At 43.9% G+C, this 25,301-nt stretch overlaps 1 protein-coding gene across 1 annotated transcript in view; it reads left to right on the top strand.

The window, feature by feature from the left end:
- The first annotated feature begins 6,537 nt into the window (after window positions 1–6,537).
- Wdfy1 (WD repeat and FYVE domain containing 1) overlaps window positions 6,538–25,301 on the top strand; it is a 48,751-nt gene continuing 29,987 nt past the window's right edge. The window contains exons 1-2 of the mRNA XM_027397348.2: window positions 6,538–6,721; window positions 25,015–25,082. Of these exons, the coding sequence (XP_027253149.1) occupies window positions 6,585–6,721; window positions 25,015–25,082 (205 nt within the window). The 5' untranslated portion in view covers window positions 6,538–6,584. The remainder of the gene's footprint in view (window positions 6,722–25,014; window positions 25,083–25,301) is intronic.

Raw genomic sequence — 25,301 nt, 5'->3', positions numbered from 1 at the left:
CTGGAGGCAGAGGCAGGTGGTTCTCTGTGGGTTCAAGGCCAGCTTGGTCTACAAGGCTACACAGAGAAACCCTGTCTCAAAAAAAAAAAAAAAAAAAAAAAAAAAAACCACCCAAAACCAAAAAAAAAAAAAAAAAACAAAACAAAAGATAAAGAAATAAAAACCTGCAGTCAGATATTAGGGGGAGGGGTGAAAGGTCAAAGAAGAAAAGCAGCCAGCCACTAGCTCTTTCCTCTACCTCAGACCAAATGGGTGATCCTGTCTCCATGAATCCTCAGCCTGAATGCTCTATCTAAGAAACCTCCACTTACATCCTCAGACCAGATCCTCAGACTGCCTCAAACTGCTACTCAGACTGTACTGAGCTCCTGTCTCCTCCTGCCTTATATTCCTCTCTCTGTCCAGCCAAATCACTCCTGTCTCCACCTCCCTAGTGTTGGAATTAAAGGCCTTTGATCCCAAGTGCTAGGATCACCTTTGTGTGAGCTCTGTTTCTCTTTTACACTGGATCAATTTTGTGTAACCTAAGTGGTTTTGAACTAACAGAGATCTCCTTCCTCTGCCCAGAATTAAAGGTGAGGCCACCACTGCCTGGCCTCTATGGCTAACTAGTGGCTTAGCTCTGTACTCTGATTTTCAGGCAAGCTTTGTTTGTCATAGCATAAACAAAATATCACAACAAGCCACTATATCTATACTACCACAGTATCAGTTGGGGTTAATCATGGAAATCGGACCCATATCAGATGGCTTCCTGGAGCAAGTTAATAAGAGGAACTGGTTTTAAGGTGTTGGAAGAACTGAAAGTCCTGCTGGTGATCATAGGTAAGAATTTAGAAAGACAGGAGATAATCCTCACAGCATACTAGGGCGCCCCTGAACCCCAGAATCTTAGACAAGCCTGACCTCTAAGAGCAAGGACAAAAGAGGGAGCTATATCTAATGGAAACTGGAGATCCTGGGAAAAGACTTCGCTGCCTGAGCAGGAAAAGCAGGTAAAATACTCTGGTTTCCCTTTCCCTCCCATCTTCTAGTTTCCCACACCTGTTTGGCACTGTACAAACATATCAGAGAGCAAATTAGTCTAGGAGGACTGCAGAATTAGCTGTCTGTGCCATAGGCTGAACAGGGAAAGGGTGGGTAGCAGACAGAAGAATGGCTAGCAGGGCAATTATCTTTAAGAAGCAGCGATGTGAAGACTGAAAAGTCAAGGCCAAACTAGAATGCTGACCTATTGAGCTAACATACTTTTAATTCACCCAAATGTTAAATGTAGAAACTTTTTTAAACTAGCAATTAGTGATAATTGTACCCACTACTATTATCATTATAAGGAAATTATAAAGACATTCCCTCAAGGAATAGAGTGGAAGACCCAAGGATTTAGAATTATAAAAGGTGATGACAAAATGGGTAATTAATGGTGAGATCCAAGGTCAGGAACCTGGGTTAACTATCATGGATTCTTTCCATAATCTCTGCTTCCTACATCATCAATAAAAATTAATACTACTTTCACTGTAGCAATGCAATACTGTGAAAGGCTATCTAGCTTGCCAAAGATGTCTCTGCCACTTAACAGCAGATCTGTTCCTAAAGATCACACTCTTTTTGTTGCTGGGATAAAGTGACATCTGAGAGCTCATGAACAGCCATCAATAGTAGAACATTGTTAACAGGCTCTGCTAACTCAAGCAGGGCAACTCAGAAATCAATTCTCCTTGTATATGTGAGTGCATTGATTTAAAGAGACTGCTAATTATCATCTACTGTCACCACTGGAAGCTATTTTCTTCAGGTTTTGCCTCTACATTTCCAGAGGCTTCCGGCCAACTTATTTGACTAATCATTTGCCACGGCCAACCATTCCCTCCTCCTTAAACTAATTATCTTCTTCCATGGGCTCCAAACCAACACACACTTAGCCTAGATTTCTCCTAATTCACGGGGCCTCCCCCGCTGTCCTCTTTCTGGGACTTCTTTCTCTTGATAATCTATAAGTGTTGATGTGTAACAAGGGCTGTGTCTTCTTCATTTACACCAGTCGTTCTCAGCCTTCCCATGCTGCAGTCCTCTAATACAATTCCTCATACTCTGGTTACACCAACCATAAAAATTACTACTACAACTCATTGCTACTCCATAGCTATAATTTTGCTGCTGTTATGAATTATAATGTAAATACCTGATATGCAAGATATCTGATATGCAACCCCCATGAAAGGGCCATTCAACTCCCAAAGGTCTTGTGACCCACAGGTTGAAATCAGATGACTTACACATATATAACACATATTTTTCTTCTGGACTTAATAATATCCTCATATCTGTAGGAATAAAATATATACTTAAAAGTTAATGTGCATTTGAGCACTGATTTTTATGAAATATGGTATAAAGGTAAAATTAAAACTTAATTTGTTTGTATAAACTGCCTCCAAGATATAGTGAAAATGTTTTATGTGCCTTTTGGAGGAAACCACACAGAAGCAGCCATAGTTACAGTACACTTGAAGGGAGGCATACCTTTGGGTCAGTCCACCTCAGTTGTTTGAGATGAGGGTTATTTGGACTTTGTATACATTGAACAGTTAGAGGGGGGTGATTCATTTTTCTCTGCTTCTTAGTTTGGAAAATAAGGCCTATTAAGGAGGCAAACTAGTGCACAGTAAAACTACAAAGAGTATATATGAGCAAATAAAAAGTAATAAATCAGAAAGGTTCATACCCAAAGTGGTTTGGAGGCATCCTTTGAAGAGAGGCTTTTAAAAGGTGACTGTTAAGGAATCATTAAAAAAAATGGTTAGTCACAGCTACTATGTGGGCTTGTTTGATCTGTCCCACTTGGGAGATTCTAGTTGTATAATTAAGACCTTGCTAACCGCTTCTGACTGGCTGAGCTTAAGTTTTGTTTTTCTTTACTAAAGGCATTTATAAGAAATGGGTCAAGTTAAGTTTCACTCATGTTCACTCAGGCCTGAGCAAACACTGGTCTCATGCAGCCCAACAGGATTCAGACTCACTATGTAGCTAAGGATGATCTTGAACTTCTAATCCTCCTTACTCTACAATGGGGTTCACAGTGTGTGCCACCATGCCATTTTGTGTGGTCCTGGACCTCAGACACACCACTCAAGGACTCCAGTACCTAACTACATACATCCCCAGACCAGAATTCCTGAACAGCTCTTTATAGATTACCAACCTTTCTTACTTATTTTCAACCATCATGCTGCCTTCAGGACAAAAATAAACTTGAATCCTTTCTTTTGCTGCTAACTTAGAACCTCTGGCTGCTAAGCACTCCGATTCTTCCACACTGTGTGAAGAACTCCCATTTGTCTTCTTGTCACCTTCACCTGGAGACCCAGCTTCCTGTTGAAAACTGAACCTCACACCAACCAGTTCCTTCATCATTTTCCAGCGAGAAAGTGGGAACTCCAGTCTTGTTGATCAGCCCCCAGTTTTATCTTTCTTTCATGGTCTGAGAAGGTAAAGCTGAGCGGTAATGCTCTTCACTAACATGTGAAAGCCCTACGTCCATCCTCAGCACAACATAAAAATCAATCAATCAATCAACCAGTCAATCAATCCACCAACCAATCACTCAAATTACAAGTAGCTGAGCATGATGGCACACACCTATAATTCCAGTCCTAGGGAAGCTGAGGAAGGGGGTTGTGAGTTCAAGACCATCTTGACTTTATGGCAAGAGCATCTCAAAACCAAAGCAAAACCTAAAAGTAGATTAGTCCAGTCTCCCCCCAAGTCTGCCATTGGCCTCCCAACAAATATGAAGGAAAACCCCAAATCTTTATGAGGTCTCCTGGCTCAGCATTATCTATTTTGTCTGTCTTATTTCTCTTCTTGCTGCCCCACCCTCCCTCACTGGTTGATGCTTTATTCCCATAAACCCCCAGACCTGCTCACCTCTGGGCCATGGCATGTGCTCTTTCCTTGTCCATGATATCATGAGCCACTTCCTTACTGGCGCAATGTCTTTGCAAGGAGGCATCCACTGGTCACCTGACTCAGGTTGGCACCCAGGATATTATTATTAGAGCTTAACACCAGTGACAAGGAGGGTGCTAGCAAGACTAGGTAGGAATAGCCATTAGTAACAAGGCTGATTAAGCCCTGCTCAGAGAGAGAGAGCTCTGGTGCCAGCATTGACTAGCAATGTGTCCTGATTGTCAGGTCTGTATGTTCCTGTCTCCCTTAGCTGTAAAATGTAAGGTGCCCTGTAAAAGGGATGGCCGGCTGCTGGGCTTCTCAGCAGCAGAGGCGCATCCTGAAGCACCTGAAGGCTAGAGACTATGGCCAGACTGCCTCCATGAAGGTGGCTCTATGCAGTCATCCTTGTCTTCTCCATAGCACCTGGCTAGAACTGTAGCACCCCTATATTCCATGTCACCCCTCATTGCTTTATTTTCTTCATTGCATCCAACATTTTCTAATGTAGTATGTGATTTCATTTATTACACATATTATCCATTTCCTTCAGTGGAATATTAGCCTCTTCTCTCTCTTTTCTGTCTCCATCCCTCTGATATTACTGTAGCTGGAACTCTGTGTTTTGTGACACTATTCTTGGGAAAACATGAACAAATGTCTACATACCCCAGATAGGGAATGGGCAACAGACCAAAGTATGGATACCACTAAAATCCAATTTGGTGAACCAATGAGTTTTATTGGGGTTACTTACAAGGGAACATGGGTAAGGGGCCATTTCCAGGAGCAGACACGACTCAAAGGACAGTTTTGTCACCCAAAGCTTACTTGAGCATGGTGACAGCTCATGAAAGCTGGAAACCTGGATTGCACTACACAGCCTGCAGGCAGCTCTGCAGGTGGAGAGTGTCCTTTTTAGGTAGGTTAGTTGATAGGAACCTCTTCTGGGAACTTGGCTGGCTGGTCTCTGCATCTTCCAGGCACTGTGCTGGCTGATTTCTGTGTCTTCCCTGCAGCTTGGCTGGTCTCTGCTCCTCCCAGGCAGGCCAGCTTGTCTGAGAGTCTTCTAGGTAGCTTGGCTTATCTGAGTGTGTCCCTCAGCCATTTTTACTGCTTCTATATGCTTAGGGAGGGAGGGAAGGAGGGGCCTAGAGAAGCTGGTCAGTTTCAGGGACTTCCTTAAGCTATTTTGAGTTGTTCACTTCCAGAGCTCAAAGAGCTTCCCTGATGGCTGCCATATTTCTCCTCCCCTTAGGACACCCTGTTTTATCTCCCTGTAAATATCAGCTGTCTTACTGAAACTCCCTCAAAGATGGACACTCTTAACCTCAGAGGAAACTGCCACCCAACACTCAGGTCCTTGTACATGCAAAATAAGCATTCTACCACTGAAGTAGTTACATTTTTTTCCCCACTGCCATGACACAAACTACAGGACAAAAAGCAACTGAAGGAAGGAAAGAGTTATTTTGGTTCATGGTTTGTGACCCACAAACCCCTGGTGTGTGTGTACACAGCCTAGTTCTAGTGCAGTATGGGTGATAGAATCACAGGGTGTTGTGTGGAATGAAGGCCTGAAGGGGGCGCTATCTGAAGTTTGACTGGGTCTCATCTATGGCCCTTTACACTATCAATGTCCTCCAGCCAAAACCCACCAGTAAAACACCTGCAGTTGAAAAAGTAAGGTTGGCAGAGGTATCTCATGGGGAGGGAGCCACTGGGCCTCTGGGTAAAAGGGAGTCAGAAAAGGCCAACTGTGGGAATTGGCTTCGTGTTAGGTGATTTGGGGAAGGTTTAGGAAAGAGAGAGCTTTCTGCTGGACAGGAAGTTGGCAGGAAGTAAGGAGGGTAAATACACAATTGTGTATTCTAACATCTTACTAGAGGGATCAAGACTAGATGGAGGATAAAGGTGTAACTGGGGAAAAAAAAAAAGTAGTGATCACGTTCTCCTAGACAGGAGAGTGTTTGGCATTGTAGTTTGTACAATGTTAGTGATCACAGAGTAGAATTACGCTGTGTCTCTCTTCAACCTGCACACACTATGAGCACTCAGATGATGGTATCCGGCTCAGCTCCCAGGTAAGGGCTGCTTGTGTTTTTCTCAAAGCTATGCCCCATTAACCAAGAAGTGATCTGTGGTTTAATTTCGGAACAGAAACATCACCACCTCCATCTCTTAAACTGATCGGTAGTGTGATAATCCGTGTAAAGAAACAGGGATGTGTCCCCCCATTCAGTGCCATCTACTGCAGCTCAAATTTTCTCACTTTTTAACTTGCCTGAAATTGGGGCATGCCTGGCTTTCAAGCAATGGCTTCTTAGAGTGGGCGCAGCGTAGTATTGTTTGAAGGGCAGGTGCCTATGCTCTGCTACTGCCCAGATCAATACGTTTCTGGGAGAATGGTTTGGCTTTTTAACCTTCCTCAACGTCCTGGCTTTTCTGGAGTTGTCTCCCCGGTCACAGAACTGTATCTGCGCGGCTTTTCTAGGCAATACGGGGTGCTGCGGCGGTGCTCGCGAGCTTACAGCAGCGTGGCGCACACGCGGCCCGGTTGCCCTAAGCAACCGGCGCGTCCCCGCCCGGCGGTCAGCTGATGGGCCGCCCGCGGGGGAGGCCGCGGCGCGAACATGGCGGCCGAGATCCACTCCAGGCCGCAGAGCAGCCGCCCGGTGCTGCTGAGCAAGATCGAGGGCCACCAGGACGCCGTCACGGCCGCGCTGCTCATCCCCAAGGAGGACGGAGTGATCACCGCTAGCGAGGACAGGTAGGGTCTGGGAGCGCGCGCGCGCGCGCGCGGGGGCCTGCAGGGCGCGAGGAGGGGGCGACCACGAGGCGTGGGGACCCTGGGTTCCGTGGCTGTGCCTCTCTTCCTGTGGTCACCCCCGGTCGAGCGGCCACCCCTCTCTCCCGCGTCCCTGCAGCCCACCGAGATCCGGGTGCCGCCAGTCGTTTCTGCCTTACTCCTCCTGTAGGAGAGCGCTCCCCCGCCGCGCGCCTTTAGTCCTGGGAACCCCACACATGCTCCTTCAGCCCAGACCTGCCCTCGGCGCTCCTTCAGTGCAGGACCCTCTGTCATGGGACCCTTCCACCCCGGACCCTGTCCCTACAGCGTCCCTCCATCCTGGGGCCCCGTCTCATGGTGCCTCTCTGTATACAGTTCAGGACCTTTCAACCTGGGACCTAATCCCCGCTTGTCACCTCCGTCCAAAACCCCTTGCTCCCTGACAGGCCTCCAGTCCTGGGTTCCCCCCAGTGCACCTCTGCAACTGTGGGACACCAGTCGTCGTGGTCTTCTAGCCAGCCTTTGCCCCCCTGCCTCCCAAACCCTGTCCCTTGGTGCTGCTCCAACCCCAGACCTTTGCCTCCTCTGTCTTCCTCGTGGGAGTTCACTTGGTGCTCCAGAGTTTCTGCGTTCTCCTGGGTCCGGTCCAAGTCCCCGAGGACTAGTGGCTGATTACATTGGGGCCTGGTGCGGGTGTTTATTCCTTAAAGGAACCCCAGGGACGTTCACCTCCAACTTCTAGTTTGTTTTGAGTTGGGGTTGAGGGGGTGAGCCGAGGCGGGCTGAGGTGGAATGGGCTGTACCTTTCAATGCTTCATCTGGCCTTAGGATCATTTTTTTCCCCATAGCTGTTAGAACTATCTGAACTCTTAATTGATCAAATAATTGTCAAATTTTAAATGAAAGTGATTCATTATTTAAAAGACTAGATGCACTTCTTTTAAAAGAAAAATTTGTTTACAAGCAAGTCATTTTGTTTACAAGTAATTTATCTCCACGAGTAAGAAACAGAATGCCATTTATCATAAGACTAAAACAAGCCATGTTATCAGTGTTCCCACATTTTGCCGGTCACCACACTTTGGAAAAGACTCATTTGGTCCAGTGATTTCATTTCACCTAGGAGGGAAATGTTTCTCTGAGGCAAGGAGATGCATAGGAAGTCAGATGTGGGTCCCAGGACTTGTCATCTGGCCTCTGGTTATCAGGGCAGTGACTGGAGAAATAGCCCTTGCTTTAGAATTGTAGCAAGTTTGAAACCTTAAGTTTAAAACACAGTTGAGGGAAACACTTTCCTTGTAGTCTTAAGTAGCAATAGGCCCAAACTGGAAGGGCATTGTGAGAATTTCTACTATTCTCTAAATGCTGGAGGCAGAGGCCAGCCTTTTATCCTCAGACCTTTTGAAGTGACTGAAACTGAAGGCCTGCCCTGGATGGGAACAGGAAATTTGAAGCCCCTAGCTCTTACTGGACCTTTCTGTTTGGCTTTTGAAGGAGTTAGGGCTTTTTCCCTCCTTAATGAGCCGATTTTCCCTCCTGTTTACATATAGCTGACCTCAAACGAGGTGGTGTGGGACTGGTAGGATGCCTGCTGTGGTGTGTGAAACAGAAATGGTGCAGGTGGGGGGGTTGGGGCAGCAAGTGGGAACACAAGATGAGAGAGAAGGGGAAGGGGATGTAAACAGGACAGATGACAGAATAATGGTATTTGCATGATATAAACAGGAATGCAGACAAGTTTATTAAAGTCAGCAGGCTTTATTCAGTAAAATATTTTATTTGTGACTCATGCATGTTTCGTAAATTGCTGAGTATCTTCTGAGATAAGTGGGTAGGAGCAGTGCTAATAAAGATTTTATGGAAAGTGATTACTAAGCTCCTTTGGGACTCAGATGTTCAGGGGAGTCCTGGATCAGCTCATTTTTTCCCCCCTCTCCTGCTCCACTGTCCTGTAGGTTCCTGGCAAATGACCAGACCACCAAGGAGTCGCTTGCTACACTAAAGGTTGCTGATGTGTATGTTAAGCCCTTTTGTAGGTACAACAATTTGTGGGATTTAATGAATATGTATGGGTTGTGAGTTTAGTTTTGTTTTGACAGTTTTTTCTCTAAACTGTCATAATTGTCATACTCTTCATTCATTCATTCATTCATTCATTCACTTAGGAATACTGTATCTATTGAGTGTGAAGTCCTGGAATAAAAGATCAAAAGCCACAGTGCCTGTGCCCATATAACTTCTGATTTACTGCTCTTTATGGCCCTTGAGCCACGGAAGCCTGTATATGTGTCTGAGGACTTAGAACACTGACTTCCCTTATTTAGGCAAGAATGCGTCAGACATGCCTGTTCATTTGTCTCCACCATAACTATAAAGGCAACTGACATTAAAGTAGCTCTTTCCAAGTGCTGGGCAGTGTACTGAGGATGTGGCCCTTCATACTCCGCTCCCCAGATGATGAGAGACACAGGAGGGAGAGACTCCTTGGCCTGAGTTAAGAACTGTCTTTAGGAGAAGCCCTGGGGGGGGGGGTAAGGGAGTGGTTTGTAGAAGGGAGGGGTCATGTCCTGGTGCAGCAGATGGAAAGGACAGAAGGGAATGTCAAGTGGTAATGACTCGAGATGTTTTAAAGTGACCAGAGCAAAAGGTGTATGGGAGGCCATGGCAGGAAAGGGCTGAAGCCTGGAAGGGCAGTGTCTGGTTTTGGAAAAGAGTTTCTGTATGGCTCTTAGGAGCTGGATTTTATTTTGTAGGCAGGGACAGCTCTAAAAGAGTTCAGAACAAGCAAATAAAGGCATGTGAGGCATTAACCCTTAGAAAGTCCCTTCCCTACCAATGCAAAATTGGGCTGTGGGGTGGGGGGGCATATGTGTACCACCAACCCAAGCTCATATCCCCCCATGTTCTCTCAGTGCAGTCTGTTTCTCTTTGGATCAGCAATTCCAAAGCTCAATACATTTTCAAAGCCAGAAGTACCTATATATGGAGGTTTTCTCAAAGCTCATTGGGTGCTAAAACTTGATCTGAACAGATGAAACTGTTTGCAATCTTTATTTACCCCATGCAGTGTAAATATTTGTCTGTTTTATTGTATAAGCAGCCGAGGTGAAGATGCTCTGTCAGGGCCTGTCAAGCATATTATGAAACATAAGGTAATAGAACATACCATATTCTGATAGCCATTCTACGAGTCAGAAAACTGAGGCACAAACCTCACATAATCACCAAGACCACAGAGCTATTACGTGGTAGGACTGAGATCTGAATCCAGTTCTGCCACTTCCAACACAAGTTGTTTTTGTAATCCACCTCTGTTAGAAGAGACCAAGTCCAGGCTCAGTCAATGATGTACTGTGCCAGCAGCAAACACAAAACAACAGGACTCACCTTCGGCCTTTATTAATAAGCCTTTCTTTTTACTACTTCTCAGGATTTTCAATGCAACTTTGCAACTTTTGCTTTAATGCTTACAAAAGTAACTTTTTTTATACCTTTATTGGTGTGTGTAAATAATCTATATATAAGCATGGATGAATGGATACCACCGTGTGTCTGTGGTGGACAGGTTGAGCTTTCTCAACAGCCATTTTTTAGTTTGCTTTTTTAAAAACTCAGGAGTTCCTGTAACTCAGGCTGGCCTTGAATATACTGTGCAGCTCCGGGTGGTCTTGAACTCCTAACTCTCTTGCCTCTACATTTTATTGCTAGGACTATGATCATGTACTTTTTATTTTCCAGACAAGGTCTCACTGCGTAGTGCAGGCTGTCCCAAAACAGCCCCCTGAGTGCAGTTGTAGGTGTGTACTGCCACAAATCTGCTTAGGAAAGTAACTCAATATTTATAGCGGGATCCAGCTGAAGTTAATTTATTACATAAAAGCCACAGAGAATGAGGATGTCCTGAAAGGAAAAGCTAAAGAATCAAGGGGCTTCCTGAAGTCAGAGCCCACTTTTCCAAAGACTGTGCCAGCGGTTCCACTGTCAAGAGTGGCCCCCGGGGAACATTTGAAACTATCTGCATTCTCTTTGGGTTGCAGGGCAAAAGATACTGTTGGCATATGGGCCAGTGCCAGGCCCACAGCTTAGCCTCCTTCCAATGCCAGGGCCAGCATTCAACATCCTGTGGTACACAGACCCCAGTCACTAGTGCCTCTGTTCTTTAGGAAGTGGTTCTCAAACTTGAGTGTTTATTAGAATCACTTGCAGATCTTGTGAACCAGTGAGTGCTGGGCCCCACTCCTGGAGATTTTGATTGGGAAGTTGAGTTGGGGGATGTGGAGGCCTGAGAGAGCTGGTGTTTCTGTCAAGTACCCGAGGGTTGCTGCAGATCCAAGGACTACACTCAAAGTGCCCGTGTTGTGGAAGAAAGGGGGTTTGTGTATCAATCACCAGAGAAGGATGCTCGTTACATCGCCCTTTAAAAAAAAAGATTTTTTAAATATGGGTCTGTGCGCTGTGCGTACAGGTGCCTTTGGAGTGCAAAAGAGTGTTAGGTTCCATGCTGTGGAGCTATTCTGAGAACCGAACTCCAGGCCTGGGTATGGGTATGTGCTCTTAACTGCTGAGCTGTCTACCCAACCCTCCTCTCTTTCTCAGCAGTTTGCATTTGTTTCCCTGGAGTTATTTTACAGATGCCCACATACCAACAAGTACCCCGTCTGACTCTTGCAGAATACCTGAGGTAGGCAACTTGAAAGAAGAGGTTGTCCTCTTGGTTTCAAGTTGTGGTCACTTAGCTTTGTTGCCGTGTGACCTTTGGCAGGGCAGTGCATTGTTTCAGGGAGACTATGGCAGAGGAAACGTTGAACTTGAATGCAGACAGGAAGCTAAAAGAGAAGGGCTAGGGTTCCAATATGCTCTACAGGTGAACAAACCCATCTCCAATTGCTTCCTCCAGCCACATCCCAAGGTTTCCCAAACCTCCTAATAGCATCACTGGTTGGGGACTAAGCCTTTTAGCACATTACCTTTTGAGGGACATTTAATATATAAACCATGAGCTGGGAAGATGGCTTATTGTGTCAGGGTACTCGCTCTGCAAGCATGAGGATCTGAGTTCAAATCTCTAGCACCCATATGAAAAGCTGGACATGACTGTATGCCTCTAACTCTTGGTTAGGGGACACAGACAGGTGGGTCTTGCACACTTACATGTATACAACACACACCCCTACACACAGACATTCAAAGCGTAACACTCACCTCCTTTCTAGTAAAATCAGACTAACAGCAGCTGAATATAATTTACCCCCTGAAGACTATTAAATCAATGTGGATAATAAGGCTTAATTGGGGTCTGAAACTTTCAAACTAAGAATTATTTGAGCAGTAATGTAGTACTGTCTTCCTGTTGAGGAAATTAAACGAAGACCACCATCAAATGATGATCAGTGGTAAATTTAAGAATTGGAGTCAGAGGGGGAGGCAGAGCTGGAAGCTGAGATTCCCTCAGGGCAGAGCTGAATTGTATGAGGCAGCAGGAACTGATTCCCTGGACACATGGCTTTTTCTGGACTCTCCCAGGACTGCACAAAAATGTAGTTAGCTGGTCAAATGAGAAGTTTTCAAAGGTGGAAGCTCTTGTTATAAAGCAATGACTACAGACCTGCTGTCTTCATTTTTTGGCATGATTAGAGATGAGCATTCTCTGTCTGCTACTGCTCCAGGAGCCTCCAAGGCCAGTATTAATTTCTGCAGGAATCTGGCTTTTCTTTGGCTTAAGTCACACAATGACAGATCTGTGTTTTTAGGTGCTGTTCGTAAGCTGGTTAAAAAAAAAAAAAAAAGTCAAAAACCTAAAAACAAAACAGAACCCCCAACTTTTAATATTTTGTAGCATTTCCCCCTTTTAGTCCGCCAGCTCTTTTAGTATATCTGTTGCCTCTCAAACACATTTGTTTGTTTGTTTTTGAGATAGACTCTCATGTAGCCCAGGCTAGCCTTTTGCTCATTCTGTCGCAGAGGAATGTCTGATCCTCTTTCATACCCTCTTGTGCCACCAAGCCTGGTTTATGCAGTTCTGGGGATCGAACCCAAGGTTCCTTGCATGTTTGGCAAGTACTCTACCAACAGAGATATGTCTCCAGACAGTTTTTGAACAACTTAGAAGCATATTAAGACAGTTTGTAGGAAACTTTGTGTATTTCCTTATTATTGATGGGAACTGACTCTAAACCCGTTTTTTTTGTTTGTTTGTTTGTTTTTGTTTTTTAGGTAAAGTGCATAGAAGGAAAATTGGTTATAGCTAGAAGCTGTTTGTTCATTTGTCCAGAGTGCTAATGGCTGTATTTTGGTTGTCATTCAAGGCCTAAAAGTAGATTCTTTAGTTTGTGTTATAAAATAAACTGAAGAGTGGCAGGAAGCCAGCATGGAAGCGAGTGAAGCGGTTCTCCAGTATTAGTGGGACCCCTCACTGGGACAGCCATTTTCTATTTATAATGTAATTAAGAACAGAGACTCCAGAGGTAAGTTAAGTGCCAGAGTTTGAATCCAAGTCATGTGACCTTGGACAAGCTCCTTAATCTCTTTGCATTATGCCCTTCTCAGCTGCAAAGCGCAGATATGGTAGTGAGTACCACATTGGGTTTTATGAAGAGCTGACAGATTGATAACATAGATGGAAACCACTTAGATTAGAGCCTGGCACACGGGCTAGCAGTTGTGATATTATTCCTATTTATTTTCCATTAGGTCAACAAAGCTAAAAACATTTCTGCCCTGTGTGTGCGAGTGTGTGTTGTGCATGCATTGTGTATGAATAAACTTAAACTAAAACAATTTCCCCACCCTAAATAAGGCACTAGCATTTTCGAGTCAATTACAAATGTAAACTTTTTAACTGACTTTGAGTCATGGCTTTTGTTTCCTTATTTGGTCAGTTACAAGTCATTTCAGTCATACTCATGTCCCACACGGATCTTTCCCCTGCTGTGGCAGAGAACCCTAAGATCAGGTCCTTCTACTTACTAGTAGGGCTCACCTTAGAACCATATACACAGTCATGACATATTGTAGTCCCAGGGTACTATATAAATCCAACCCACGCAGGGAAGATAAGAAAACACCAGGCCAAGCTTGTGTGAGTCCTCCGAAGTGACTGTGGTGTCATACAAGATGTGCTAAATTCCTCCATTGTTGAATCCTGTGACCCCCTTGTGTTCGGTACTGTTTATCAAGGGAATTCAGTGGGAACACTATGCCAAGTGTTTCTGGGTACCCTTTTGTTAGCATGTACCAAAACTCTGGAGTCTGGAAAAGAAAAACAAGTGTGGAGCATAAACCATATATTCTGTACAAACATCAAACAGGATGAGCCACTCTTCTGTGTTTGGGATTGTTGGGAGCCCTCTAGAAATCCAAGGTCAGAGACACCAGCTGAGTGTCAGCCATGAAGGTAGGACAGCTGTCTCAGGCCTGACTCTGCTGTGAGTGCCTGTCCATTTTCACCCCCAGGCCTGCCCTCATCTCTTAACCACTGTTAAACCTTCATCTCTACAGTGGCCTCTAAGAGGTGTTCCCGAGCCCTAGCATGTCCTACTTTAATATGTCTTGCCAAACTCGTATCTTTAAGATGGCTTTTACGATGTGTTCTTTTCATGACCTTTCATGACTGTTGTCTGTCATCATGACTGTAATAGGATGCAAGGGAGCTTGTAACTATTCTGTACCCAACTTTATTTCCACATCTACTTCTCACTCCTCAGTGGTTCTTGCCAATGTGTTCTCTGTCCCGTTAATGTCTCACACCGTTCTCCATCTAGATGCTGGGCTCATATGCAACCTCTGCAAACCACTTGCCCTCCCCTGCCTCCCATATCCCAGCCTTTTAGGGCCACTTTCTGCTTCTCTTTCCACTGTGCAGTAATTCTTCCCTGTCTGCCACTGTCAGCCTTTCTCAGCTTCCTCCAGTTTGGTTTGTATATATTCATCTGATCCTCCCACGTGGCCAGAGAGCAGGTCATGCAGCAGGCCCTGCAAAGCTGCAGCTAACCAACAGCATTGAGTTGATTGACAGAGACTGCGTTGCTGTATTACATAGGCCTTTCTCCCTCTGGTTGACTTTAGCCACCCACAAGTTCTCCCATAGGAACAAAATTTAATTGTAACCAATGGTATTGGTCTCTAGAATCTAGCTGCTTATCTCACCTCATGTCTGTAAAATGTACAACACTTCATTCTGAAAGTTAAGAGAGCAGGGATGTGTGCTTATTCACTTTATGGAGTATTTTTTCATACTTAATAATAAAATAATCTCTTTTCTTTTTAACTTTGTGAGGCAGGGCGTCACTCAGGTAGACCAGGCTGGCTTCAAACTCACTATCTAACCAAGAATGGTCTTGAGCTTTTAATTCTGGTTCAACCTCCTTAGTGTTGGGATTACATGAATGAGCCACCACACCCTGCTTGTGTGGTGCTGAGGCTGGAACTCCGTTTGGTGCCTGCTAGGCAAGCAGCCCACCACTGAGTTCAAATTCATCTTTTTAATTAGTCCTTATCCTCATAGACCACACACAGCTTTAGGCAGAACAGTGCCCTTTAAGATCAAAGCGAACCTGCAGCCAACGTTCTCCTACAGGTAGGTGAGAGGTCCATTTTCCTCTTCTTATCTCATCCTCTTTGTTTGTGTGCTGGCAGGGTCATCCACGTGGAAAGGCTTCTGGGGAAATTGCAGGTGCCTGAAGTCATATCATTGTTGATAGGGAGCATTTTGGGGTGCTAGGTTATGGCTGCACTTGGACTGGATTTCCTTGGGTGCATGAGTACCCCAAAGGGCCTTCTTCCTAACTCTATGTTCCCCCAACATTCCCTGCTTTGTGTGCGTAACTAATGTCTTCATACCTACTGGGGGAATTGTTTGAAGGGTCTGAACTTTGAGGGTTACTGCTTTTGTCCCATCAATCATGCTCCCACCTGCGCTTTAGATGTCAGTCCCTTTCACCATCCCTATAAATCTGGCCTCATTACCTCATTCCCAGCTGAATGCTGGCCTTTTAAATTCTTCTTACATTTAAAACAGTGTAAAGCTTACAACAATGTGTGCAGTGTTAGTTTGATTAAATCACTAAACAAACCAATAAAGAGCCAGAGAATTTAAAACTAAGTCAAGCTGTGCTTCCCCTGGGTTAGTTTAATCTTGTGTTTCCAGACAGCTCTGCTGGGCTATGGGTAGAGCTGAAGTTGTTTGTTAGTTGTTGTTGTTGTCATAACCTTAGGGAAGAGTACTTCATGGGCCCTGAGCTGACCCATAGCTTAGCTTATTCCTGTCCTCTGGGGCTTGGGATTTTTTCTTGAGTGGCTTGTTTGCACAGGAGTCCTACAAAATAATTTTGATGCTAGTAGTAACAGATTACATCTGGACCAGTTTCTCCACTCACACAGAGAACCTGCGGGAGGCATTTCAGCCACAAGTCTGTGGATTCTTGTGAGGCATTACTGGTTAGGGATGGTGCAAGTGCCAGGGTCCCTGAGAGCCTTCTCTGGATGATACAGTATCCCCACAGACCCTTGAACTGTCCAGTATTCCTTCCTTCCTGTAGTGCAGGCCAGGAAGTACTTACTTCTTTCACTCAGTCAGGCTTATTGTCCTTTAAAAATGAGGCCAGTTTCTAGTCTTTTGCTTTAGAAGATCCACTGAGCGACCGATCAGTGTTTCGCCTCCCCTTTACTGAAGGAGACACACTTTGTTCTCTAGTGGAAATGAAGAGGTCAGAGTTCCAGCCACTTGGCTGAAAGACAGTTACTATTTATTTGATTAAAATAGACTGAAGTGATGATGGTATCATTCCGTCTTCCTTTCAGGCTAGCATCTTGGTGTTCTAGAAGCCATCATAGGTGCCAGGATTAAACATTTTTATCTGTATCCTCCGGAGGTCCAGTCAAACCAGGAAACGATTTCCTTTGTTGTACATGATGGAAGTGTTCGGGGAGTCCCAAGTCTGGGAGTATCAGCATCCCTACAAGCAGTCACAATAACAAGCTTTCTTTACAGTTGCTATTTACCCAGGGTTTAAGATAAATCAGGACTTGGTCTTACTTTGTAGCATATTGTATATTGTATATTCAATTAATTGGTTGAACCCTACCTGTTTATCAGCATAAAATTACAAAATGATTAAATTGCTTTATTTCTGTTATCCCTGGAGGAAAAGTGCTGTTGTTGGAGGTGGGGTGGGCTTGACCCTGGGCTTCTGCAGAAACACTTGAGTGTTGTTGGAAATCACAAGTGGGTATGTGGTCTTCAAGGTTATTGTTCAGGTGTCATAATATGTTCTGGAGAAAATGTGGCACACCCAAGTGTATGTCCTCACAGGATTGCAAGATTTAAATAGTACTCATTAGTTCCACCAGATGCTTCCTGGCTTGAGAATCTGCCTTTTGGAAGAGAACCACACTTTGAGAATCAGGCTTTGTGTCCATCTTTGTTCTCATGCCATTGTGACTTAAAAAGAGTTGGCGAGGCAGAGACAAGCGGATCTCTGCGACTTTGAGGCTAACCTGGTCTGCAGAGTGAGTTCCAGGATAGCCAGGTCTACACAGAGAAACCTTGTCTCGAAAAACAAAACACACAGAGAGGGAGAGAGAAAGAGAGAGAGAGAGAGAGAGAGAGAGAGAGAGAGAGAGAGAGAGACTGAGACTTTATGAGCTTGGGAATTTGTGTATGTGTATGTGTGTGTTGTTATTGTGTGTGTGCCCCCCCACCCCCCAGGCAGAGTTTCTCTGTGTATCCCTGGCTGCCCTGGGATTAAAGGTACCATCACCACCTGACTTAAAGTATATTTTACTTACTTGTATTAGTTAGCCTTTTCTATGTTCAGACCATCTTAAAACAGTGGCTTAAAGCAGCATGTATTTCATTGTCATGAATGGTGGGTCCCTGGAGTAGTTTCTAGACTTAGTTAGGCTCACTCATGCTTATGACTAGTCCTGTGACTCAGCCACTGGAGAGGTAACTAGTTCCAGGCTTTTCAAGGGTAATTCAGCTAAGACATAGGCTCCCTCTTCCAGTCGTTTTTTCCCTCGGCAGGCTAGCCCCCTAGTTCATATGGGTTGGCAGGCTTCCAGGAGAGGGAGCAACAACAGGAAAAGCCTTTGTCAGTAGAGCCCAGCACCACTACTGAGACACTGTGGGCCACAGAGACACCAGGCAACCTACCAACAGGAGTCAGAGACATAGACTCTACCTCTTGATGGGAAAGGCTCTACATTCAGGTAGTAAAGGGCATGGAGCAGCAAGGGGGCAGAAAAACGAGCACACTTAACACACAGTTATCTTGCACAAACTCTGACATTCTGCATTTCATTCAGGGTCTAGCTAAATTCAGACCTTGAGGTAGTGAGAGATTTTATTAGCATCGCCATTCCTACTTAGCACAAAAGTCAGATTTTCTTTTGAGTTTTGGGGCACATGTCTAGTTTTACCTAGACTTTTCTGTGCTCTGAATCTCTTTTTAGGGGAACAAAGAACCTGCTATTTAATGGTTCATATTTATTTGTTTAGGGTTACTGCTTTAGTGGAAAACATAAATTTTTGGAAAGGCTTTTTTTAACTATATAAAGCTACTTAATATTGAATTATATCTTTTGTAAGGTTTTAAGTTATGAGATTTTTCTCACTTTCTAGTAAGAGATGAATAAAATTGGACAAGGCAGCTTGAGGCAGGCAGTGCTGTGACGGCCATGTTGACTTGTGTGATTTCTTGAGAAGGCTTTCTGCTTGTTCTGTCTCCCAAAGCATAAATTGGAGGTAAAAATGTGCAGATCCCAAGTGTTTCTGGAATCCCCGTGTGGGTCTAGAATGCAGAAAATCTATACTATCACAGTTCTGTACTGAGGACTTAGGAACTAAGCAGAGACACACCAGAGGGTAACAGCTTATTACATCTTTCAAGCCAGAGAGCCTGGTGCCTTTGGGGAGAATCTTCTGTTTCCCAGCCTTCTTGCATCTGGTTTCTTAGTCCTGCTCTGCAGGCCCTATGCACTGCTCCTTTGGGAGTGATTCTATAAGGGCCCAGTCCATCTAGAAACCTCTAGCTGTGCCTTCCATCCCTGGGATAGAGTCCCTTTCCTGCTCTGCAGTGGCCTTTAGGGGAACACTGTGTCCCTTCATAAATTCCAGGGTGCTCCTGACTCTTGGACAGGCCTGTCCCAGGCATAAGTTCCTATTGATGGTCAGCAAACCACCGAGCAGGGATCTTTGGTAAAGGCTCACAGAGGCCTCTGGAGTTGGTCTTGTTAAGAAGGAAAGGTGGCTGTCACTCATTTGAAGTTGCCTCTGATTTGTGTGCCCGAGGCTGCATGACCCTGTAAGCCTTCAGTCAGTTTATCCTCCTTAGCCTTCTTTGCTTTCAGTGGTCATGCTGACAGACATACTCTTCAGGAGTGGAACAGTTTTGCATTTTCTATTATTTAGATAGCCACACTTGAACACTAGACAAAACCCATCCCTGAGCACTTGGAACTCATTGAAAGGTGTGTAATTGGTGGTTTTCTGGAAGGCCCCCATGGACTCTGTTGTCCTTACATCCTAGAAGCGACATAAAGTCAGTGTTTGCTACTCGTCTCACTGTCTACCCCTCATCACTCTACCTGATGTCTACAAAGCCACAGTGTGCTTATACAATTTAGTTATATAACTTTAAGTCAGCTCTTTTAAGGAAAACTGAGTATTTTTGGCTTAAAAGATGGATCAGTAGATGGTAAAGATGGTAAAGGCACTTGGTACCAAGCCTGAGGACCCATGTTGGGTCCCAGAACCCTCATGATAGAGGGAGCCCTGACTCCCATAAGTTGTCTTTTGACCTCTACCTGTGTGTTGTGTGCACGTGAACACAGCAACATACACATACTTCAAATAAAATTATTAAAAATGAAAAGTGTATTTTATAAACATTTCCACATACCTCCTGGTCTTCATAGTTACTTTTAGTGACTGTATAAGCTATTAAGCCATTTGATAACTCCTCTCATTATTTAACCTTTTCTCCTAGTCCTTGATTCTTTTAACTTTTAGATGGGAATTTCTTTTTTTTTCCCCCCATTCAATAATTTCTTTAGAACTAGTTGCCAAACCTGAAATCCCTAACTTTAACCAAGTTTTCCATCTTTCTTTTAAAAATGGCATCCACTTATTCATTTGATCTTGCTGGTTCTCTTCTCCCACTGGGTGAGTTTTAAGGATCAAACTCAGGTCCTCATGCTCAGAGGCAAGGACCTTCACCCAGTGAGCCGTAACTTTGCCATTATTTTGGCAAATATCTCTTATGATCAGATAAAGGTGTGTTTCTTAATTTGTGGAGCCAAACTCTTGCCAAAATGTTCTAATTTAGAATGCTGACAAAAAGTCCCAGAGTCCTGCAGTGGGTACTTCACTACTGTTTGAGTTGTTGCCATGCTTGTCTTCCACAGCATTGCAGTGCCCAGACATTTAGTACAGAAGAGTTAAAATTCAGAACTGCAGTCTTGCACAACAATGGAAGGGATCACAGCTCTGAGCCATCTCCACTCTTTCTAGATTGGTGGTGGAGCCTTCCACAGGGATAGAGCTGTGGGGAAACCTGCAAACCTTTTAAGTAGGCTCAGAAAGAAGTGGTGCACTTCCATTCCAAGCATCTTTTGGAAAAGCACACTATTGTTTGAAAACAAAAATTGGGGAGAAAATGATTTTAAGGTTTGTTGTTGTTGTTGTTGTTGTTTTAGAAAGTTTTCTTTTTAGGCTGCTAGGTTCTTGGACTGTCAGAGATGATCTGGCCACAGAGGGAAATAAATAGAGAAGGTGGCAGGTAAAACAGGACCTGACTAGGCTGGAGAGACAGCTCAGCAGTTAAGAGCACTGACTGCTCTCCCAGGGGATCTGAGTTCAATTCCCAGCAGCCACATGGCAACTCACAACCATCTTTAGTGGGATCTGATGTCTTTTTCTGGCACACAGGCATGCAGTATACTCAATACCAATAAATAAATAAATAAATAAATACATTTCAAACAAACAAAAAAAGCAGTACCTGACTTTAGGGATAGGAGTAGAGTTGTCAAGTACAAAATATAAAGAGTTCATTACAGGTGACAGGGCCGCTTTAACACTGTTCTGCCAGGAAACATTGGGCTTATGGGTGGCAAACAAAACCATCAGATCTCAGTGCTTAATGTAGCTGGCTTACTATATAGTTGTAAGAACTTAAGTAATTTACATTCAGTAAAACATCACACAACTGTTGCTTTCAACTTCCTGGAGAGCAGGCTTTGCTTTGACTTTGCTGACTAGTCAGTGCTTTAGCCTGGAATTTCTTGAGTTGTTAATAACTAGTCCAGCTGAAGCCTGTTTTTTATAACCCTATTAGGGCAAGGAGCAACACTGTGATCAGAATATGAAACAAATCCCATGTACCTTATAGACATTGGAAAACATTTTTAGCATACAGACTCTCGAGGATCCTGGGGTGTTGGGATTAGATTTAATGTGGTTTGATTGAACCATAGACACAGAAGACCTCCAAAGCACAGGAAGGGAAAGAATGGTACAGTTTGAAGACCAGAACTCTGGGTAGAAGACATAGAACCAAAATCTACTGCCTGCTTGGAGCCTGATTTCCAGTGAGGTTGACCTTCTCTGTCTTTACACAATGAGCTGTTTTCAAGGGAATATTGTAAAAGTTTCAGTTTCCTAGCTTGCTGGTTGGGTCCTAGCCAGGGTCGGATTTATGCAGACCAAGTTGTATGCTCTTTGTTCCACAAAGAAAAATGACACCATGTTCCAAATGCTGGAGTCCAGCTAAGTGGAATCTGAGTGTGGCCTTGGCCTAGGTTAAATACCATTCCAAAGGTGTGTGGGTTTGGTTTTTTGGGTCCTGTGACATGTGAAAGAGATGGGCTTTTAAGGTTATTTCTTCCCTTATTGAGTCTACTGATGTCCTGTTGCCCTTTCTGAACACAAAGGGAAAAGTGTGTCACACTAAATCCATAACCTTCTGGTGACAGATTTTAGTGAATTACCAACATTATCTTCTTCCTTAGACTTAAAACTCTTGACAGTGGTTAGCTGCCAGATTAACCCTTCAGTGGTCCGCTTGTAAATAAAGCAGAACTGTGTGGAACATGACTTGATCTGCTGCATTTGTACCTTGAATTTGGACAGGAGTTTCGGGGGAGGTCATTGAGTGGACTTAATACTCTCTTTGGAGTTGGTCTTTAATTTACTTCTCTGCTTTGGCTTCATCTATTGTGCTCAAATGTAGCCGTAGCATTTCTGATTTAAGCAACATGGAGTATAGTCGGCACATGTAAAGCCCCTTTTGTGAACCAGTTCTAGGGGTAATCTTGGATACTTCCATGGAGTTTTTAGATGAAGAAATTATGTTGAAATAGTATCCAACCCACCATCAACGTAGAAGGACCTGTCTGTAGAGAAGAGTTAGTTCATGGTAGAGCGATGAGGGAGGAGAGCTTGGGGCATAACCTGAGAGGACTGCACGGAGACTTGAAATATGGTAACTCACTGGTTTTCGGGGGCCCGAGCTGGGGAGTTACAGAAACCAAGTTTGCCACCTGAATCCTGCATTTGAGGTCACCATTGGTGAATGCTGAGCGCAGTAGCAGTGGGCCAAGTGTGGTTCCTTGGGAAGTGTATTGGGTGTGCTGGAGGTGAGCTGAGCTGGGAAAGAGACCAAAAGATAATAACATGGAAGGAGATTAGGGTGAAAGTGATGAGGCCCTGGACTCTGGTGGCCAAGCTGAGGATAGTAGAGAAAGGACAACATGACATTTAGGAAATACTGTTTGTTTCTTAGCAAAACAGCCAGACATGGTGTACATGCAGGTAATCTCACACTCCAGAGACTGAGGCAGGAGGGTCCTGCCTGAGCCAGTCTGGGAAACATTGTAGTAAGAAGATCATGTAAAAACAAAACAAAATACCAATTACCTCTGAAACAAAAACCTACACAGTGACATAATTGCAACGCTTACACCTAAAGAAAGATATATTCATTTTAATATCAGCAAATCTCTACTGTTGTTCATGTTTCTGATTACTTTACGATTGCATGCATTTATTTTTATAGTTTTTCTTTTTAATCTGAACCCAAATAAGACTCACATTGTATTGTTTGAAATATTTCTTGAGCTTGTCCTCCATTTTGTTTCTTTCCCCTTCTAAATTATTTGTAGGAACACTTGGGTCTTTTGTGTGTAGACTTTCCCACAGTCTTGCTTTTCTGAAATATATTTGTCATGGTGTTTTAATGGGCCCTCTGTCCCCCTTCCTCCCTATACGCTGAAACTGGTAGCTGGATCTAGCAACCTGGTCAGATCGCATTGGCCTTAAGACATACATAAAATGAGGCTGTGTGCTGTGTCATTATTGCCATCTATTTAGTAAATGAAGATCACTTTCTAGTTTGAATTGCGCTTTAGTCACACACAGTGGTCTATGTAGATCTCGAGGGTGGTGAGACATGTTTTACTATGTGGACACAGCTTTGGTGACCAACCTCAGAGCAGCTCCATTTTCTCTGATGACAGCTTTTTCACACCTCTACACTCTGCCCCCTTCCCCAGAACCAATGGACCATTCTCGAGTTTTCTCCCTATGGAACAGTTTTAGTTGTCTTGAATTTCAAAAAGAAATAACTAGACAAATAGGTGGAAATATATACTAATACTTAGTTTTATATATTTTAGTCTAAACTTACCAACATTTGTTAACTGTTGTGTTGTTATTACAAATATATTTTTATTTATTCATCTTTGTGTGTGTGTGTGTGTGTGTGTGTGTGTGTGTGTGTGTGTGTGTGTGTGTATGTGTGTATGTGTGAGTGGTATGGCTAAGGGACAGAGGTCAGAAAACAACCCATGAGAGTCAATTCTCTCCTTCTACCATGTACCAAGGATTGAACTCAGATCCTCATTTTTGATGGCAAACACCTCTACCCAGTGAGGCACTTTGCCAGTCCATTATTAGAAATACAAACACGATTGTCAGAGAATGACAGTGGATGAGAAGAAACTTGTGAGCAAAGCAGACATCACTAGAATGCAGTTACTCAGAGGGGACTGGGACAGAAGAGTCTGGCTTAGAGATCTGCAAGCCCATGCTGGCCCTCTTGTTTCTCCTTCTGCAGTGGACACACATACACAGACACACACACACACACACACACACACACACACACACACACACACACACACACACACACACACACACACTCACTGTCCTTTAACTCCATTGCTCATTTGTCACTTTCCTGCACACACAGGATTTCCTCACAGCCCTGTGTGTGTCCTGATGAAAGAGAGGCCAGAAACCCAGTGTGGGACAGTTTCCTCCAGGGCAGGAGGCCGAGCATTGTGGTGGATAAGGAGGCCTCCCTGTGATTGAGGCACTTAACCTCTCTTCCTTCCCTAATCCTTTGCTGCTTTTCCATAAGCTCGTTACTTCATTTTTTCTGTTTTTGCTTCTGTGGGACAGGGTTTTGCTGTGTGTCCTTGGCTGGCCTTTAATTCATGATGATCATTCTCCTGCCCTCCAAATGCTGGGATTGTAGGTGTGTGTGTCCCTGTACCCAGCTTGTTCTTTGCGTGCCTGTTGCTTTCCTCAGTGTCTCCTGGTGAGACAGTCATGTGACTTTCTTGACACAATTTGTTTTACCCAGAAAAGTAGTTGATAGTTTTCAGCTTCTTCTGAATGTCACTACACAGTGACATTGTTATTAAAGTTATTTGAAATCTTGACTTCTGGATATTATATAACTTAACATGTTCGTATGTATACCATATATAATATACTAAATTCTATCTGTATATGTATATATTTCCCTTTGAATAACTTTGTAAAATCAATTAGAAAATGTTGAAGTTCTTAAATTAAAAGCAAAATTGTCCTGAATTACAAAAGAAGACAACCCCATTGCATGCACCACTGAGGGTAACCATTCTCATGACTTGGACATCTTTCATGCACGTTTTTTGGAGAATAAGCCTTTGTAAAATGTGACAAACTTTCTCTGCTGAGGTTGCTTCACTTTGCATTGAATCTGGAAAGTGGTGAGCTAGGGTTTTTGGGAAGTAAAAATTAACGTATACACGGAGCCAGATGCCACTAATGGCAATGTTTGACAATGACAGTGTCAGCACACACTTGGCATAGCCATCAGTCCTTGTTCCGTGCTGGTTTTATAGGATTAGATCATGAACAGTTCTGTCCAGTTAACTATTATATGCCATCCAGAAGATTTTATAAAGAAAATGACTAATCACTACTCTCTCCCTTGTTGTCTCCACAGAACCATCCGAGTATGGCTGAAAAGAGACAGCGGCCAGTACTGGCCCAGCATCTACCACACAATGGCCTGTAAGTCACAGACTTTTCCCCTTAAGGGGCTTGTTTCTGATGCCTTTGATGACTTAATTTCAAAATGCTGGGCTAAAAATTGCTGCTGGATTTCAGAGTGAGTTCCTTTGTTGCCTAAGACTCTTCACAGGCTGTAATAAACCACAGGAAAACTCCCTTTACAGAAGCAGTTGGTCTCCCAGCTTAACTGAAACACGACAAAAATTGAAAAATGAAAGG

Source organism: Cricetulus griseus, chromosome 2 (assembly GCF_003668045.3).
Source record: "Cricetulus griseus strain 17A/GY chromosome 2, alternate assembly CriGri-PICRH-1.0, whole genome shotgun sequence".
Taxonomy (NCBI): domain Eukaryota; kingdom Metazoa; phylum Chordata; class Mammalia; order Rodentia; family Cricetidae; genus Cricetulus; species Cricetulus griseus.
Note: the sequence above shows the minus strand (reverse complement) of the source record. Positions and strands in the feature narration are given on the sequence as shown.